The sequence below is a fragment of the Oncorhynchus nerka genome, linkage group LG24, assembly GCF_034236695.1.
Source record: "Oncorhynchus nerka isolate Pitt River linkage group LG24, Oner_Uvic_2.0, whole genome shotgun sequence".
Taxonomy (NCBI): domain Eukaryota; kingdom Metazoa; phylum Chordata; class Actinopteri; order Salmoniformes; family Salmonidae; genus Oncorhynchus; species Oncorhynchus nerka.
Window position 1 is genome coordinate 95,987,796 of NC_088419.1, and position 18,371 is coordinate 96,006,166.

At 48.2% G+C, this 18,371-nt stretch overlaps 1 protein-coding gene and 1 pseudogene across 1 annotated transcript in view; one reads left to right on the forward strand and one right to left on the reverse strand.

Annotated features, from left to right (window-relative positions):
* The window catches only part of LOC135564265 (uncharacterized), a 45,475-nt gene extending 42,275 nt beyond the window's left edge, over window positions 1–3,200 (reverse strand). Inside the window, exon 1 of the mRNA XM_065008531.1 lies at window positions 1,894–3,200. Coding sequence (XP_064864603.1) covers window positions 1,894–3,200 — 1,307 coding nt within the window. The remainder of the gene's footprint in view (window positions 1–1,893) is intronic.
* LOC115126846 (lipoma-preferred partner homolog) overlaps window positions 1–18,371 on the forward strand; it is a 582,609-nt pseudogene that overhangs the window by 118,922 nt on the left and 445,316 nt on the right.

An 18,371-nucleotide genomic window follows, 5' to 3' on the forward strand; every position in this document is an offset into this window, starting at 1 on the left:
TAATCAGGGGTCATAGTACATTATTACTGAAGACACAGGGTTAATCAGGGGGGTCATAGACACAGGGTTTATTACTAAAGACACAGGGTTAATCAGAGTACATTATTACTAAAGACACAGGGTTAATCAGGGGTCAGAGTACATTACTAAAGACACAGGGTTAATCAGGGGTCAGAGTACATTATTACTGAATACACAGGGTTAGTCAGGGGTCAGAGTACATTATTACTGAATACACAGGGTTAATCAGGGGTCATAGTACATTATTACTAAAGACACAGGGTTAATCAGGGGTCAGAGTACATTATTACTGAAGACACAGGGTTAATCAGGGGTCATAGTACATTACTACTGAAGACACAGGGTTAATCAGGGGTCAGAGTACATTATTACTAAAGACACAGGGTTAATCAGGGGTCAGAGTACATTATTACTGAAGACACAGGGTTAATCAGGGGTCATAGTACATTATTACTAAAGACACAGGGTTAATCAGAGTACATTATTACTAAAGACACAGGGTTAATCAGGGGTCAGAGTACATTACTAAAGACACAGGGTTAATCAGGGGTCAGAGTACATTATTACTGAAGACACAGGGTTAATCAGGGGTCAGAGTACATTATTACTGAAGACACAGGGTTAATCAGTGATACATTTATTTAATGTGATCAATGATTCATTTATTTCATGTGATTAATGATTCATTTATTTCACGTGATTAATGATTCATTTATTTAATGTGATTAATGATTCATTTATTTAATGTGATTAATGATTCATTTATTTAATGTGATTAGTGATTCATTTTAAGGTCAACGCTGTTACGTGAATTGAGCTCTCGTTTTAATATGATGAAACTATTCATTTTTTTATATTTCATATATATTTATATCTAATAGTCAAATCATAGTGTAAAAACAGGTACTATTCTTTTTGGCCATTTTCTGATGTTTTGTGGTAGAGAACTGAGTGGGTTGTACTGTACATGTCAACCCTGTTACCCAAAGATAATCTGGCCAGAATTTTTAACAATAAAACAAAATGGCCGCAGTGAATTATTGTAATGTTTGATTTGACGTTTGTTTATATGTCAATTTAACCCATAAAGAATGGGTTGCCAAACTGGCGATTTGACACCAAAATACAATTAAACCCGTAAAGAATGGGTTGCCAAACTGGCGATTTGACACCAAAATACAATTAAACCCGTAAAGAATGGGTTGCCAAACTGGCGATTTGACACCAAAATACAATTAAACCCGTAAAGAATGGGTTGCCAAACTGGCGATTTGACACCAAAATACAATTAAACCCGTAAAGAATGGGTTGCCAAACTGGCGATTTGACACCAAAATACAATTAAACCCGTAAAGAATGGGTTGCCAAACTGGCGATTTGACACCAAAATACAATTTCATTAATCAATTAATTGTAGTTGAATATGTACTTTTTATAACAAAGTGTTCAAATGATGTGAAATCAAAACGTTGTTGTTGTTGTTGTTGTAGACCAGTTCTCAAGTGGTACTGAATTGGTGGAGTTGATTGACTCGTGTTTCCATAGTAGAGACCTTTTTATTTTATTAAATTGTCTCCCCTTTTTCATGGTGTCCAACTGTTAGTAGTTACTATCTTGTCTCATCGCTACACCTCCCGTTCGGGCTCGGGAGAGACGAAGGTCGAGAGCCATGCGTCCTCCGATACACAACCCAACCAAGCCTCACTGCTTCTTTAACACAGAGCGCATCCAACCCGGAAGCCAGCCGCACCAATGTGTCGGAGAAAACACTGTGCACCTGGCGACCTTGGTTAGCACTGCGCCCGGCCCGCCACAGGAGTCGCTGGTGCGCGATGAGACAAGGACATCCCTACCGGCCAAACCCTCCCTAACCCGGACGGCGCTAGGCCAATTTTGCGTCTCCCCATGGACCTCTCAGTCGCGGCCGGCTGCGACAGAGCCTGGGCTCGAACCCAGAGTCTCTGGTGGCATGGGTCTCTGGTAGCAATGGTCTCTGGTAGCCTGGGTCTCTGGTAGCATGGGTCTCTGGTAGCCTGGGTCTCTGGTGGGTCTCTGGTCGCATGGGTCTCTGGTGGCATGGGTCTCTGGTAGCCTGGGTCTCTGGTGACATGGGTCTCTGGTAGCCTGGGTCTCTGGTGACATGGGTCTCTGGTAGCCTGGGTCTCTGGTAGCCTGGGTCTCTGGTAGCATGGGTCTCTGGTAGCCTGGGTCTCTGGTGGCATGGGTCTCTGGTAGCATGGGTCTCTGGTAGCATGGGTCTCTGGTGGCATGGGTCTCTGGTGGCATGGGTCTCTGGTAGCATGGGTCTCTGGTGGCATGGGTCTCTGGTGGCATGGGTCTCTGGTGGCATGGGTCTGGTAGCATGGGTCTCTGGTAGCCTGGGTCTCTGGTGGCATGGGTCTCTGGTAGCATGGGTCTCTGGTAGCCTGGGTCTCTGGTAGCCTGGGTCTCTCTGTGGTGTAGCCTGGGTCTCTGGTAGCCTGGGTCTCTGGTAGCATGGGCATGGGTCTCTGGTCTCTGGTAGCATGGGTCTCTGGTAGCATCGGTCTCTGGTGGCATGGGTCTCTGGTGGCATGGGTCTCTGGTGGCATGGGTCTCTGGTGGCATGTGTCTCTGGTGGCATGTGTCTCTGGTGGCATGGGTCTCTGACGGCATGGGTATCTGGTAGCCTGGGTCTCTGGTAGCAATGGGTCTCTGGGTCTCTGTAGCATGGGTCTCTGGTGGTATGGGTCTAGCCTGGTCTCTGGTGGCATGTGTCTCTGGTGGCATGGGTCTCTGACGGCATGGGTATCTGGTAGCCTGGGTCTCTGGTAGCAATGGGTCTCTGGTAGCATGGGTCTCTGGTAGCATGGGTCTCTGGTGGCATGGGTCTCTGGTGGCATGGGTCTCTGGTGGCATGGGTCTCTGGTGGCATGGGTCTCTGGTGGCATGGGTCTATGGTAGTCTGGGTCTCTGGTGGCATGGGTCTCTGGTGGCATGGGTCTCTGGTAGTCTGGGTCTGTGGTGGCATGGGTCTCTGGTAGCATGGGTCTCTGGTGGCATGGGTCTCTGGTGGCATGGGTCTCTGGTAGCATGGGTCTCTGGTAGCCTGGGTCTCTGGTAGCCTGGGTCTCTGGTGGGGGCCACTGCACCACCCAGGAGACGGTAGAGACCGTTTCAGGACCCCCGTGAAGTGCCATAATATTATATTTTGACTAATGGATGCATTATTTGATTCCCAGTCTCACACCGAGAACAGCCTTAGTCTCATATTGAAGCGTTGAGAGCAGCAGGAATGAATGAATGAGAGCGTTTTTCATTAGAAGGACACGTGGGTGTGAAACTGGTAGAGAGAGAGGGGGATATCAACGCAGCAGGCACCATCTGGTGGGGGGGTGGGGGAGCAGGAGGATTTGAGCAGATATTAAAAGATGATTGTGTGTGGGCTTTTCTCCCACTCTCTCTCTCTCGCTCCCCGTCTCTCTCTCTCTCTCCTCCTCTCCCCCCTTCTCTCTCTCTCCCCCTCTCTCTCTCTCTCTCTCTCTCTCTCTCTCTCCCCTCTCTCTCTCGCCCCATCTCTCTCTCTCTCTCGCTCCCCGTCTCTCTCTCTCTCTCTCCTCCCTCTCTCTCTCTCTCTCTCTCTCTCCTCTCCCCCTCTCTCTCTCTCCCTCTCTCTCTCTCTCCTCTCCCATCTCTCTCTCTCTCTCGCTCCCCTCTCTCTCTCTCTCTCTCCCCCACTCTCTCTCCTCTCTCTCTCCCCTCTCTCCTCCTCTCCCCCCTCTCTCTCCCCCTCTCCCTCACTCTCTCCCCTATCTCTCTCCCCCACTCTCTCTCCCCCACTCTCTCTCTCTCCCCTCTCCCCCCCACTCACTCTCTCTCTCCCCCCCCTCTCTCTCTCCACTCTCTCTCTCTCCCTCTCCCTTCTCCCCCTCTCCCCCTCTCTCTCTCCACAGGGAGAATGTAACAGACACGGGATAATAAACAGCACGTCACAGAGAGAGCAACAACATCAACAAAAAGAAAGATGGGGAGAAACAAGCAGCTGACATAAATAGTGCAATATCTTCTAGTGTCCTCAGCTGCATAGAATAATACAACTGTTTCCTGTCTCACCGTAGTCAGGTTGGGATATAATACAACTGCTTCCTGTCTCACCGTAGTCAGGTTGTGATATAATACAACTGTTTCCTGTCTCACCGTAGTCAGGTTGTGATATAATACAACTGTTTCCTGTCTCACCGTAGTCAGGTTGGGATATAATACAACTGCTTCCTGTCTCACCGTAGTCAGGTTGTGATATAATACAACTGTTTCCTGTCTCACCGTAGTCAGGTTGGGATATAATACAACTGTTTCCTGTCTCACCGTAGTCCGGTTGTGATATAATACAACTGTTTCCTGTCTCACCGTAGTCCGGTTGTGATATAATACAACTGTTTCCTGTCTCACCGTAGTCAGGTTGTGATATAATACAACTGTTTCCTGTCTCACCGTAGTCCGGTTGGGATATAATACAACTGTTTCCTGTCTCACCGTAGTCCGGTTGTGATATAATACAACTGCTTCCTGTCTCACCGTAGTCAGGTTGGGATATTGTTAACCTGTTTGTTCACTTCCTGTCATATGGATGGAGAATTGGACCGGTTACCTATTTATATTGACAGTATTTTGTCCCATTTGAGTCCAGGATCTTATTGGAATGATGATGTGTGTAGACAAGCAGAGTGATTTACATTTGGCCCCAACAATGTTTTTAATAAAACAAACCAAGAATAATATAACATATTTTGGGGGGAGTTTATAATTTTGTCAAAAAATGTCTAAAATCACCAAGAACGATTTAGTTTAGCAAATCTGTTCCCACGAATACAGAAGAGATGTTATCGCATCTCAATTTAATCAAGATATTCAATTATTGTTATTTTCAAATACGAGCAGTGGTCAATTTGACGTTATTATTATTTATATATTATTATAAATATGTTCCGGCCCCCAGACCATCCGCTCCGGGAAAAAATGGCCCATGGCTGAATCTAGTTGTCCCCCCCTGGTGAATCTAGTTGTTCCCCCCATGGTGAATCTAGTTGTTTCCCCCATGCGGAATCTAGTTGTCCCCCCCATGGTGAATCTAGTTGTTTCCCCATGGTGAATCTAGTTGTTTCCCCATGGTGAATCTGGTTGTTCCCCATGGTGAATCTAGTTGGTCCTCCCCCATGGTGAATCTAGTTGTCCCCCCATGGTGAATCTAGTTGTTTCCCCATGGTGAATCTAGTTGTTTCCCCATGGTGAATCTAGTTGGTCCTCCCCCATGGTGAATATAGTTGGTCCTCCCCCTGGTGAATCTAGTTGTCCCCCCATGGTGAATCTAGTTGTTTCCCCCATGGTGAATCTAGTTGGTCCCCCCCACCCCCATGGTGAATCTAGTTGTTTCCCCCATGGTGAATCTGGTTGTTTCCATGGTGAATCTAGTTGGTTCTCCCCCATGGTGAATCTATTTGGTCCCCCCATGGTGAATCTAGTTGTTTACCCCCATGGTGAATCTAGTTGGTCCTCCCCCATGGTGAATCTAGTTGTTCCCCCATGGTGAATCTAGTTGTTTCCCCATGGTGAATCTAGTTGATTCCCCATGGTGAATCTAGTTGGTCCTCCCCCATGGTGAATCTAGTTGGTTTTCCCCTGGTGAATCTAGTTGTTCCCCCATGGTGAATCTAGTTGTTTCCCCCATGGTGAATCTAGTTGGTTCCCCCATGGTGAATCTAGTTGTTTCCCCCACGGTGAATCTAGTTGGTCCCCTCCACGGTGAATCTAGTTGGTCCCCTCCACGGTGAATCTAGTTGGTCCTCCCCCCATGGTGAATCTAGTTGGTTCCCCATGGTGAATCTAGTTGTTTCCCCCACGGTGAATCTAGTTGTTTTCCCCCATGGTGAATCTAGTTGGTCCTCCCCCATGGTGAATCTAGTTGTGTCCCCCTGGTGAATCTAGTTGTTCCCCCCATGGTGAATCTAGTTGTTTCCCCCCATGGTGAATCTAGTTGGTTCCCCCATGGTGAATCTAGTTGTTTCCCCCATGGTGAATCTAGTTGTGTCCCCCCATGGTGAATCTAGTTGTGTCCCCCCATGGTGAATCTAGTTTCCCCCCATGGTGAATCTAGTTGTTTACCCCCATGGTGAATGTAGTTTTACCCCCCATGGTGAATCTAGTTGTTTACCCCCATGGTGAATCTAGTTCCCCCCATGGTGAATCTAGTTTACCCCCCCATGGTGAATCTAGTTGTTTACCCCCATGGTGAATCTAGTTTCCCCCCCATGGTGAATCTAGTTGTTTCCCCCCATGGTGAATCTAGTTGTTTCCCCCATGGTGAATCTAGTTGTTTCCCCCCATGGTGAATCTAGTTGTTTCCCCCATGGTGAATCTAGTTGTTCCCCCATGGTGAATCTAGTTGCTTCCCCATGGTGAATCTAGTTGTTTCCCCCATGGTGAATCTAGTTGTTCCCCCCATGGTGAATCTAGTTGTTTCCCCCATGGTGAATCTAATTGTGTCCCCCCATGGTGAATCTAGTTGTGTCCCCCCATGGTGAATCTAGTTGTGTCCCCCCATGGTGAATCTAGGTTCCCCCCATGGTGAATCTAGTTGTTTACTCCCATGGTGAATCTAGTTGTTTACCCCCATGGTGAATCTAGTTGTCCCCCCCATGGTGAATCTAGTTGTTTACCCCCATGGTGAATCTAGTGCCCCCCCATGGTGAATCTAGTTGTTTTCCCCCATGGTGAATCTAGTTGTTTCCCCCATGGTGAATCTAGTTGTTCCCCCATGGTGAATCTAGTTGTTCCCCCCATGGTGAATCTAGTTGTTTCCCCCATGGTGAATCTAATTGTGTCCCCCCATGGTGAATCTAGTTGTTTCCCCCCACGGTGAATCTAGTTGTTTCCCCCCACGGTGAATCTAGTTGTTCCCCCTGGTGAATCTAGTTGTTCCTCCTCCCGGTGAATCTATTTGTTTCCCCCATGGTGAATCTAGTTGTTCCTCCTCCCGGTGAATCTAGTTGTTCCTCCTCCTGGTGAATCTATTTGTTTCTCCCATGGTGACTCTAGTTGGTCCTCCCCATGGTGAATCTAGTGGGTCCTCCCCCCATGGTGAATCTAGTTAGTCCTCCCCGGTGAATCTAGTTGTTTCCTCCATGGTGAATCTAGTTGTTTCCCGGTGAATCTATTTGTTTTTCCCATGGTGAATCTAGTTGGTCCTCCCCATGGTGAATCTAGTTGTCCTCCCCCATGGTGAATCTAGTTGGTCCTCCCCCATGGTGAATCTAGTTTGATCCCCCATGGTGAATCTAGTTGTTTCCCCCCATGGTGAATCTAGTTGTTTCCCCCATGGTGAATCTAGTTGTTTACCCCCATGGTGAATCTAGTTGTTTACCCCCATGGTGAATCTAGTTGCCCCCCCATGGTGAATCTAGTTGGTTCCCCCTGGTGAATCTAGTTGCTTCCCCCCATGGTGAATCTAGTTGTTTCCCCCATGGTGAATCTAGTTGTTTCCCCCCATGATGAATCTAGTTGGTTCCCCCTGGTGAATCTAGTTGTTCCCCCCATGGTGAATCTAGTTGCTTCCCCCCATGGTGAATCTAGTTGCTTCCCCCCATGGTGAATTTAGTTGTTTACCCCCATGGTGAATCTAGTTGTTTCCCCCATGGTGAATCTAGTTGGTTCCCCCCACGGTGAATCTAGTTGCTTCCCCCATGGTGAATCTAGTTGTTTACCCCCATGGTGAATCTAGTTGGTCCCCCCATGGTGAATCTAGTTGTTTCCCCATGGTGAATCTAGTTGGTCCCCCCATGGTGAATCTAGTTGTTTACCCCCATGGTGAATCTAGTTGTTTCCCCCCATGGTGAATCTAGTTGTTTCCCCCATGGTGAATCTAGTTGTTTCCCCCATGGTGAATCTAGTTGTTTACCCCCATGGTGAATCTAGTTGGTCCTCCCCCCATGGTGAATCTAGTGGGTCCTCCCCTCATGGTGAATCTAGTTGCTTCCCTCCATGGTGAATCTAGTTGTTTACCCCCACGGTAAATCTAGTTGTTTCCCCCCACGGTGAATCTAGTTGGTCCTCCCTCCACGGTGAATTTAGTTGGTCCTCCCCCCATGGTGAATCTAGTTGGTTCCCCCTGGTGAATCTAGTTGTTCCCCCCATGGTGAATCTAGTTGTTTCCCCCCATGGTGAATCTAGTTGGTTCCCCCTGGTGAATCTAGTTGTTCCCCCCATGGTGAATCTAGTTGTTTCCCCCTGGTGAATCTAGTTGTTCCCCCATGGTGAATCTAGTTGTTTCCCCCATGGTGAATCTAGTTTCCCCCCCATGGTGAATCTAGTTGTTTACCCCCATGGTGAATCTAGTTGCTACCCCCCCATGGTGAATCTAGTTGTTTACCCCCATGGTGAATCTAGATCCCCCCCATGGTGAATCTAGTTGTTTACCCCCATGGTGAATCTAGTTTCCCCCCCATGGTGAATCTAGTTGTTTACCCCCATGGTGAATCTAGTTTCCCCCATGGTGAATCTAGTTGTGTCCCCCCATGGTGAATATAGTTGTTTCCCCCATGGTGAATCTAGTTGTGTCCCCCCATGGTGAATCTAGTTGTTTCCCCCATGGTGAATCGAATTGTGTCCCCCCATGGTGAATCTAGTTGTTTCCCCCCACGGTGAATCTAGTTGTTTCCCCCCACGGTGAATCTAGTTGTTCCTCCTCCCGGTGAATCTATTTGTTTCCCCCCATGGTGACTCTAGTTGGTCCTCCCCATGGTGAATCTAGTGGGTCCTCCCCCCATGGTGAATCTAGTTAGTCCTCCCCCGGTGAATCTAGTTGTTTCCCCCCATGGTGAATCTAGTTGTTTCCCCCGGTGAATCTATTTGTTTCCCCCCATGGTGAATCTAGTTGTTCCCCCCATGGTGAATCTAGTTGTTCCCCCCCATGGTGAATCTAGTTGGTCCTCCCCCATGGTGAATCTAGTTTGATCCCCCCATGGTGAATCTAGTTTGATCCCCCCATGGTGAATCTAGTTGGTCCCCCCATGGTGAATCTAGTTGTTTACCTCCATGGTGAATCTAGTTGCCCCCCCATGGTGAATCTAGTTGGTTCCCCCTGGTGAATCTAGTTGTGTCCCCCATGGTGAATCTAGTTGTTTACCCCCATGGTGAATCTAGTTCCCCCCATGGTGAATCTAGTTGTTTACCCCCATGGTGAATCTAGTTTCCCCCCCATGGTGAATCTAGTTGTTTACCCCATGGTGAATCTAGTTGTTTCCCCCCATGGTGAATCTAGTTGTTTACCCCATGGTGAATCTAGTTTCCCCCCATGGTGAATCTAGTTGTTTACCCCCATGGTGAATCTAGTTGTTTCCCCCCCATGGTGAATCTAGTTGTGTCCCCCATGGTGAATCTAGTTACCCCCCATGGTGAATCTAGTTGTTTCCCCATGGTGAATCTAATTGTGTCCCCCATGGTGAATCTAGTTGTTTCCCCCCACGGTGAATCTAGTTGTTTCCCCCACGGTGAATCTAGTTGTTCCTCCTCCCGGTGAATCTAGTTGTTCCTCCTCCCATGGTGACTCTAGTTGGTCCTCCCCATTGTGAATCTAGTGGGTCCTCCCCCCATGGTGAATCTAGTTAGTCCTCCCCCGGTGAATCTAGTTGTTTCCCCCCATGGTGAATCTAGTTGTTTCCCCCGGTGAATCTATTTGTTTTCCCCCCATGGTGAATCTAGTTGTTCCCCCATGGTGAATCTAGTTGTTCCCCCATGGTGAATCTAGTTGGTCCTCCCCATGGTGAATCTAGTTTGATCCCCCCATGGTGAATCTAGTTTGATCCCCCCATGGTGAATCTAGTTGGTCCCCCCATGGTGAATCTAGTTGTTTACCTCCATGGTGAATCTAGTTGCCCCCCCATGGTGAATCTAGTTGGTTCCCCCTGGTGAATCTAGTTGTTTCCCCCCGTTGTGAATCTAGTTGTTTCCCCCATGGTGAATCTAGTTGTTTCCCCCATGGTGAATCTAGTTGCTTCCCCCCATGATGAATCTAGTTGGTTCCCCCTGGTGAATCTAGTTGTTTCCCCCCATGGTGAATCTAGTTGCTTCCCCCCATGGTGAATCTAGTTGGTTCCCCCCATGGTGAATCTAGTTGTTTACCCCCATGGTGAATCTAGTTGTTTCCCCCACGGTGAATCTAGTTGCTTCCCCCCACGGTGAATCTAGTTGCTTCCCCCCATGGTGAATCTAGTTGTTTACCCCCATGGTGAATCTAGTTGGTCCCCCCATGGTGAATCTAGTTGTTTCCCCCATGGTGAATCTAGTTGTTTCCCCCATGGTGAATCTAGTTGTTTCCCCCATGGTGAATCTAGTTGTTTCCCCCCATGGTGAATCTAGTTGTTTCCCCCCGGTGAATCTATTTGTTTCCCCCCATGGTGAATCTAGTTGTTTCCCCCCATGGTGAATCTAGTTGTTCCCCCCCATGGTGAATCTAGTTGTTTCCCCCCATGGTGAATCTAGTTGTTCCCCCCATGGTGAATCTAGTTTGATCCCCCCATGGTGAATCTAGTTTGATCCCCTGGTGAATCTAGTTGCTTCCCCCATGGTGAATCTAGTTGTTTACCCCATGGTGAATCTAGTTGGTCCTCCCCCATGGTGAATCTAGTTGGTTCCCCTGGTGAATCTATTTGGTTTCCCCCACGGTGAATCTAGTTGTTTACCCCCACGGTGAATCTAGTTGTTTCCCCACGGTGAATCAAGTTGTTTCCCCACGGTTAATCTAGTTGTTTCCCCCACGGATAATCTAGTTGTTTCCCCCACGGTGAATCTAGCTGCGTCCCCCATGGTGAATCTAGTTGGTCCTCCCCCAGTGAATCTAGTTGCTACCCCCCCATGGTGAATCTAGTTGATCATTTTATTTCTATATCTTTGTTCTATTGTGTCTTTTAGCTTACCACTGTCATAGGCAGCTTTTTTTATTCATCTACCAGAACAGTGTTTATATTTGGTTTCATATCTTGTTGTTGTTCTCAAGTGGTTGACGTCAACCTCAAATAGGACAATATTCTGAAGATGGACCATCGGTCAGGGCCCCTGGGAACACAGCAAGTCATTGTTAGGAACAGTATCAGAATCACAAGGTCTCTTCCCGGCATGTTTATTGCTTTTGGTTTGAAGTAGCCTACGCTCTTGAACTGGTATTTCTGGGTTTATTTTTTATATTTTTTTAAAAGAGAATAATGTTGTCAAGTAACACAGGAAGTCATTGTTAGTGACAGTATCAGCATCACTAGATTGCTGTTGATTTATCACAAGAGGACTGTTATTACAGTGCTTTTCAGTCTTAAGAATGACACCTTTTAACTGTTCTTTCTGTTGACGTTGCATTTGACCGTTTTGGGTTCCATGTAGAACCGTTTTGGGTTCCATGTAGAACCATTTTTGGGTTCCATGTAGAACCCTTTCCTACATGGAACCACAAATATTTCTCCTATAGGGACAGCTGAGTAACTTTTTTAGGAAGAGTGTATATAGTGCACAGATTTTGACAGGGGTCCACATAGGACAGGATGGGGCCCTGGTCAAAAGTAGTGCACTATGTAGGGCCTAGGATGTTATTTGGGAGAATTTGGGATAACCAGAGATACAGCCTGACCTACAGTTTATTAAATACAGCATCGTAACCACAGATACAGCCTGACCTACAGCGTTTTGTAAAGGGGTCTCTCTCTCTCTCTCTTTCTCTTTCTCTTTCTCTCTCCCTCTCTCTCTCTCTCTCTCTCTCTCTCCCTCTCTCTCTCTCTCTCTCTCTCTCTCCTCTCTCTCTCCTCTCTCTCCTCTCTCTCTCTCTTCTCTTCTCTCTCTCTCTCTCCCTATCTCTCTCTCTCTCTCTCTCCTCTCCTCCTCTCTCTCCCTATCTCTCCTCTCTCCTCTCTCTCTCTCTCTCTCTCTCTCTCTCTCTCTCTCTCTCTCTCTCTCTCTCTCCTCTTCTTTCTCCCCCTCTCTCTCTCCCCCTCTCCCTCTCTCACCTCCCTTTCTCCCCCTCTCTCTCCCCCCTTTCTCTCTCTCTCTCCTCTGTCTCTCCCTTCTCTCTCTCTCTCTCTCTCTCTCTCTCTCTCTCTCTCTCTCTCTCGCTCTCCTCTCTCTCTCTCCCTTTCTCTCTTCTCTCCTTTTCTCCCTTCTCTCGCTCTCTACCCCCCCTCTCTCTCTCCTCCCTTTCTCCCTCTCTCTCGCTCTCCCCCCCTCTCTCCCTCTCTCCTCTCTCTCTCTCCTCTCTCCCTCTCTCTCACCCCCCTCTCTCTCTCTCTCGCTCAGAGCCCTAACACCCTATTCCCTACATATAGTGCACTACTATAGACAAGAGCCCTATTCCCTATATAGTGCTCTACTATAGACCAGAGCTCTATTCCCTGTATAGTGCTCTACTATAGACCAGAGCCCTATTCCCAAATAGTGCACTACTATAGACCAGGCCCACAGCGAGTGGGCTTGTGACTGCTACTAAAAAGAAGTGTACTATATAGGGAATAGGGTGCTATTTGGGACGAAGGCAACATACCACCTCAGACACACCTACAGAGAGCCTCCCCTTCATATAGTTATTCAGGACGTGATTGACAGCTGGGGCGGTTATTGACATGTGATCCCCCAGTAGATACCGTTTAGTTATTTTCCATGTCGTCCAGACAGCCCCGTGGTGTGTTGGTTGTGCTCTCTCTCTCTCTCTCTCTCTCTCTCTCTCTCTCTCATTCTTTCCCACTCTCCATCCTCTCTCTCTCTCTCTCTCTCTCTCTCTCTCTCTCTCTCTCTCTCTTTCTCTCCCTCCATCTCTCTCTCTCTCTCTCTCTCTCTCTCTCTCTCTCTCTAACCTCCCTCTGTCTCCCTCATCCATCATAGTGTGAGATGACGCCTCACAACATCTTGAGTTTCATACTAAGCAGGTCAGTAAGCAGGTGTTTTTAAGCTGACCTGCTTAATGACATCATGCTGACTCTCAGATAAATACAACCCTAAAGTGTTCCTCTCTACTGACCACCAGTGGGACTAACTAACTGCCCTAGGGTAGGTAGAGCCCGTGTTCTGGGAAGAGAGTGATTGGTGTGGCTCCTCCTATCTCGTTGAAATATGGCTGTGCCAGTGTAGGCCTCTGGCCAGGATCCAGGTGCCTCCCTCCATCAGAACCCAGGTGCCTCCCTCCATCAGAACCCACCCTCGTCCTCCTCCTCCTTGTCCTCGTCCTTCTCCTCGTCCTCCTCATCCTCCTCCTCCTTCTCCTCCTCATCCTCCTCGTCCTCCTCCTCCTCGTCCTCCTCCTCCTCATCCTCCTCGTCCTCCTCATCCTCCTCCTCCTTGTCCTCCTCCTCCTCATCCTCCTTCTCCTCGTCCTCCTCATCCTCCTCCTCCTCGTCCTCCTCCTCCTCATCCTCCTCGTCCTCGTCCTCCTCATCCTCCTCCAGGATCAGATTATAACTGGTGTGGGACTCAAGGAAAAATGTACATTGTCATTACAGAGGTGGAAGTTTTGAATCCGTCATTTGAGAGTTTGATCTTCAATCAGGCTTGACAATGACACAAACACAAGTGTATCTCATGTTCTTTAAAATGAGTTACTTGAAACCCAGGACAGGGGCTTGACACCCAGGACAGGGGCTTGAAACCCAGGACAGGGGCTTGACACCCAGGACAGGGGCTTGACACCCAGGACAGGGGCTTGAAACCAGGACAGGGGCTTGACACCCAGGACAGGGGCTTGACACCCAGGACAGTCAAATCAAAATCAAATCAAATGAATTTATATAGCCCTTCGTACATCACCTGATATCTCAAAGTGCTGTACAGAAACCCAGCCTAAAACCACAAACAGCAAGCAATGCAGGTGTAGAAGCACGGTGGCTAGGAAAAACTCCCTAGAAAGGCCGGAACCTAGGAAGAAACCTAGAGGAACCAGGCTATGAGGGGTGGCCAGTCCTCTTCTGGCTGTGCCGGGTGGAGATTATAACAGAACATGGCCAAGATGTTCAAATGTTCATAAATGACCAGCATGGTCGAATAATAGTAAGGCAGAACAGTTGAAACTGGAGCAGCTGCATGGCCAGGTGGACTGGGGACAGTGGCTTGTGGAACAGATTTTTAAAAGCTTTGTTTATCATTGGCAACAGGTTGCCTAGTGGTTAGAGTGTAGAGGCGGCAGGGTAGCCTAGTGGTTAGAGTGTAGAGGCGGCGGGGTAGCCTAGTGGTTAGAGTGTAGGGACGGCAGGGTAGCCTAGTGATTAGAGTGTAGAGGAGGCAGGGTAGCCTAGTGGTTAGAGTGTAGAGGCGGCGGGGTAGCCTAGTGGTTAGAGTGTAGCGAGGCAGGGTAGCTTAGTGGTTGGAGTGTAGAGGCGGCAGGGTAGCCTAGTGGTTAGAGTGTAGGGACGGCAGGGTAGCCTAGTGGTTAGAGTGTAGAGGCGGCAGGGTAGCCTAGTGGTTAGAGTGTAGGGACGGCAGGGTAGCCTAGTGGTTAGAGTCTAGAGGCGGCAGGTAGACTAGTGGTTAGAGTGTAGGGACGGCAGGGTAGCCTAGTGGTTAGAGTGTAGGGACGGCAGGGTAGCCTAGTGGTTAGAGTGTAGGGACGGCAGGGTAGCCTAGTGGTTAGAGTGTAGGGACGGCAGGTCAGCCTAGTGGTTAGTGTGTAGAGGCGGCAGGTAGCCTAGTGGTTAGAGTGTAGAGGCGGCGGGGTAGCCTAGTGGTTAGAGTGTAGCGAGGCAGGGTAGCCTAGTGGTTGGAGTGTAGAGGCGGCAGGGTAGCCTAGTGGTTAGAGTGTAGGGACGGCAGGGTAGCCTAGTGGTTAGAGTGTAGAGGCGGCAGGGTAGCCTAGTGGTTAGAGTGTAGGGACGGCAGGGTAGCCTAGTGGTTAGAGTGTAGGGACGGCAGGGTAGCCTAGTGGTTAGAGTGTAGGGACGGCAGGGTAGCCTAGTGGTTAGAGTGTAGGGACGGCAGGTCAGCCTAGTGGTTAGTGTGTAGAGGCGGCAGGTAGACTAGTGGTTAGAGTGTAGGGACGGCAGGGTAGCCTAGTGGTTAGAGTGTAGGGACGGCAGGTCAGCCTAGTGGTTAGTGTTGTACTAGTAACCGAAAGGTTGCAAGTTCAAATCCCCGAGCTGACAAGGTACAAATCTGTCGTTCTGCCCCTGAACAGGCAGTTAACCCACTGTTCCTAGGCCGTCATTGAAAATAAGAATTTGTTCTTTAACTGACTTGCCGAGTTAAATAAAGGTAAAATTTTAAATAAAAAATAATAAACAGCGAGTAGCAGCAGTGTAAATACAAAGGGGAGGGGGGTCGTTGTAATAGTCCGGGTGGCCATTTGATTAATTGTTCAGCAGTTTTATTGGTTTGGGGGAAGAAGCTGTTAAGGAGCCTCTTGGGACATAGACTTGGCGCTCCTGTACCGCATGCCGTGCGGTAGCAGAGAAAACAGTCTGTGACTAGGATGACTGGAGTCTTTAACAATTTTTAGGGCCTTCCTCTGACACCGCCTGGTACAAAGGTCCTGAAGAATGGCAGGAAGCTTGGCCCCAGTGATGTACTGGGTTGTACCCACTACCCTCTGTAGTGCCTTACCATACCAGGCAGTGATTCAACCAATATGAACCTGTAAAAGAAAAGGTTTCATATTGAAACAAAAAGTATTGAATTCTTTGAATTTGCTCTCGATGTTGCAGCTCTAGAACATTTTGAGGATCTGAGGACCCATGCCAAATCAGTCTCCTGAGGGGGAATAGGTGTTGTTGTGCCCGCTTCACGACTGTCATGGTGTGCTTGGACCATGTTAGTTTGTTGGTGATGTGGACAACAAGGAACGTGAAGCTCTCAACCTGCTCCACTGCAGCCCCGTCGATGCGAATGGGGGCCTGCTCGGTCCTCCTTTTCCTATAGTCAGCAATCATTTCCTTTGTCGTGCTCACATTGAGGGAGAGGTTGATGTCCTGGCACCACACGGCCAGGTCTCTGACCTCCTCCCTATAGGCTGTCTCGTCGTTGTCAGTGATCAGGCCTACCACTGTTGTGTCGTCAGCAAACTTAATGATGGTGTTTCGTGTTTGGCCACGTAGGGTGAACAGGGAGTACAGGAGGGGACTAAGTACACACCCCTGAGGGGCCCCAGTGTTGAGGATCAGCGTGGCAGATGTGTTGTTGCCTACCCTCACCACCTGGCGGCGGCCCGTCAAGAAGTCCAGGATGCAGTTGCAGAGGGAGGTGTTTAGTCCCAGGGTCCTTAGCTTAGTGATGAGCTTTGAGGGCACTATGGTGTTGAACGCTGAGCTGTAGTTAATGAACAGCATTCTCACATAGGTGTTCCTTTTGTCCAGGTGGGAAAAGGCAGTGTGGAGTGGTATGTGAATTGGAGTGGGTCTATGGTATCATGGAGGATGGAGGATGGTGTTGATGTGAGTCATGACCTGCCTTTCAAAGCACTTCATGGCTACAGACGTGAGTGTTATGGGTCGGTAGTCATTTAGGTCAGATTACCTTCGCTTCCTTGGGCACAGGGGCTATGGTGGTCTGCTTGAAACATGTAGGTATTACAGACTCAGTCAGGGAGAGGTTGAAAATGTCAGTGAAGACACTTGACAGTTGGTCTGCTTTGAGTACACTTCACAGCTGAGCCGTTGTTGCTCCTAGACGTTTCCACTTCACAATAACACCACTTACAGTTGACCAGGGCAGCTCTAGCAGGGCAGCAATTTGATAAACTAACTTGTTGGAATTGTGGCATCCTATGATGCTGCCACGTTGAACGTCACTGAGCTCTTCAGTACGGGCCATTCTACTGCCAATGTTTGTCTATGGAGATTGCATGGCTGTGTGCACGATTTAATACACCTGTCAGCAACGGGCGTGGCTGAAATAGCCGAATCCACTAATTTGAAGGGGTGTCCTCATACTGCTGTATATATAGTGGATGAAGGGGTGTCCATACTGCTGTATATATAGTGGATGAAGGGGTGTCCACATACTGCTGTATATATAGTGGATGAAGGGGTGTCCTCATACTGCTATATATATAGTGGATGAAGGGGTGTCCTCATACTGCTATATATATAGTGGATGTTCTGTATCACATGGGGAGAGTGACCTCACCTGGCTGTTAATGCTTCCTCTTCTTCCTTTCCCCTTCTTCCCCTTCCTCCTCTTCCTCTGCAGAACCGTTGTAAACTATGACATCTGAAAACTATGTCCTAACCTTCCTCCTCTTCTTTTCCTCGTCCTCTGTAGAACCATGTGGACCGGTGAAGGAGAGGTTCAGGTGAAAGCCCGGATGGAGACCACCCCTGCCATGGGCGTCCCTAGTATCTCTGTTTCCCAGAAACAGACCCCTAAAAAGTTTGGCCCTGTGGTGGCCCCGAAGCCCCAGTTCAACCCCTACAAGACGGGAGACCCCATTGACCTTGCTGAAGGTAAGAGACGGGGATTCAGACACTGATAAAAGGGGTTCATGTTCGTAGGCCACAATCAAGGGTCAAGGGTCAAGGGTCAAACAGGGTGGTAGGAGTTGGGCCTGTAGACGACTGGGTTGCCTGTTCAAATCCGGCCGGGCGCTGTGTGTTGGGGGGAATTGATCTAGCAACTGGAGGGCTGCTGGGTTCATATCCTAACAAGAATCCCATTGGTCCCTTGATCAAGGCCTTTAACCCCACAACATGCTCTACCACCCAGGGGTGCTGCATGGCATTCTTACCCCTGTACTCCTTTCTACTGCGTATCTGTGTGGTGTGTCTGGGGAGTGTCTGGGGAGTGTCAGGGGAGTTGAGAAAGGAAGAGAGCAGAATATTCATTTCTATTGTTCGCTGTGACTGTGGACAATAAAGTTGGATGTTTTTTTGTTTTTTTTAATTGTATCCAGGGGCTGAGACCTCCTATGTATCCCCCAGTCACATGACCTTTACATGACCTTTCCATGACCTTATATGAAAGACAACGCCATACTCCTCCCTTTCGCCAATTAAGAAATCCAAGGGCTGTGTAAACAAACCAAAAAAAAAAAACTCTGACCTTGAATTAATCTTTTTAAGTCTGTTTGAAAAATACCAAAATAGAGTTGAATTTAATTAATAACATGTTAATGCAAATATCAAGACATGTTGAAAGAAAATACAGGAAATAATTGAAAAGTAATAACACTTAATAATAAAAGTAATAATTAATACGCCATGAGTAACGATAACTAGGTTATATACACAGGGTACCAGTACTGAGTAGATGTGCAGGGGTATGAGGTAATAACATGGTTATATACACAGGGTACCAGTACTGAGTAGATGTGCAGGGGTATGAGGTAATAACTAGGTTATATACACTGGGTACCAGTACTGAGTAGA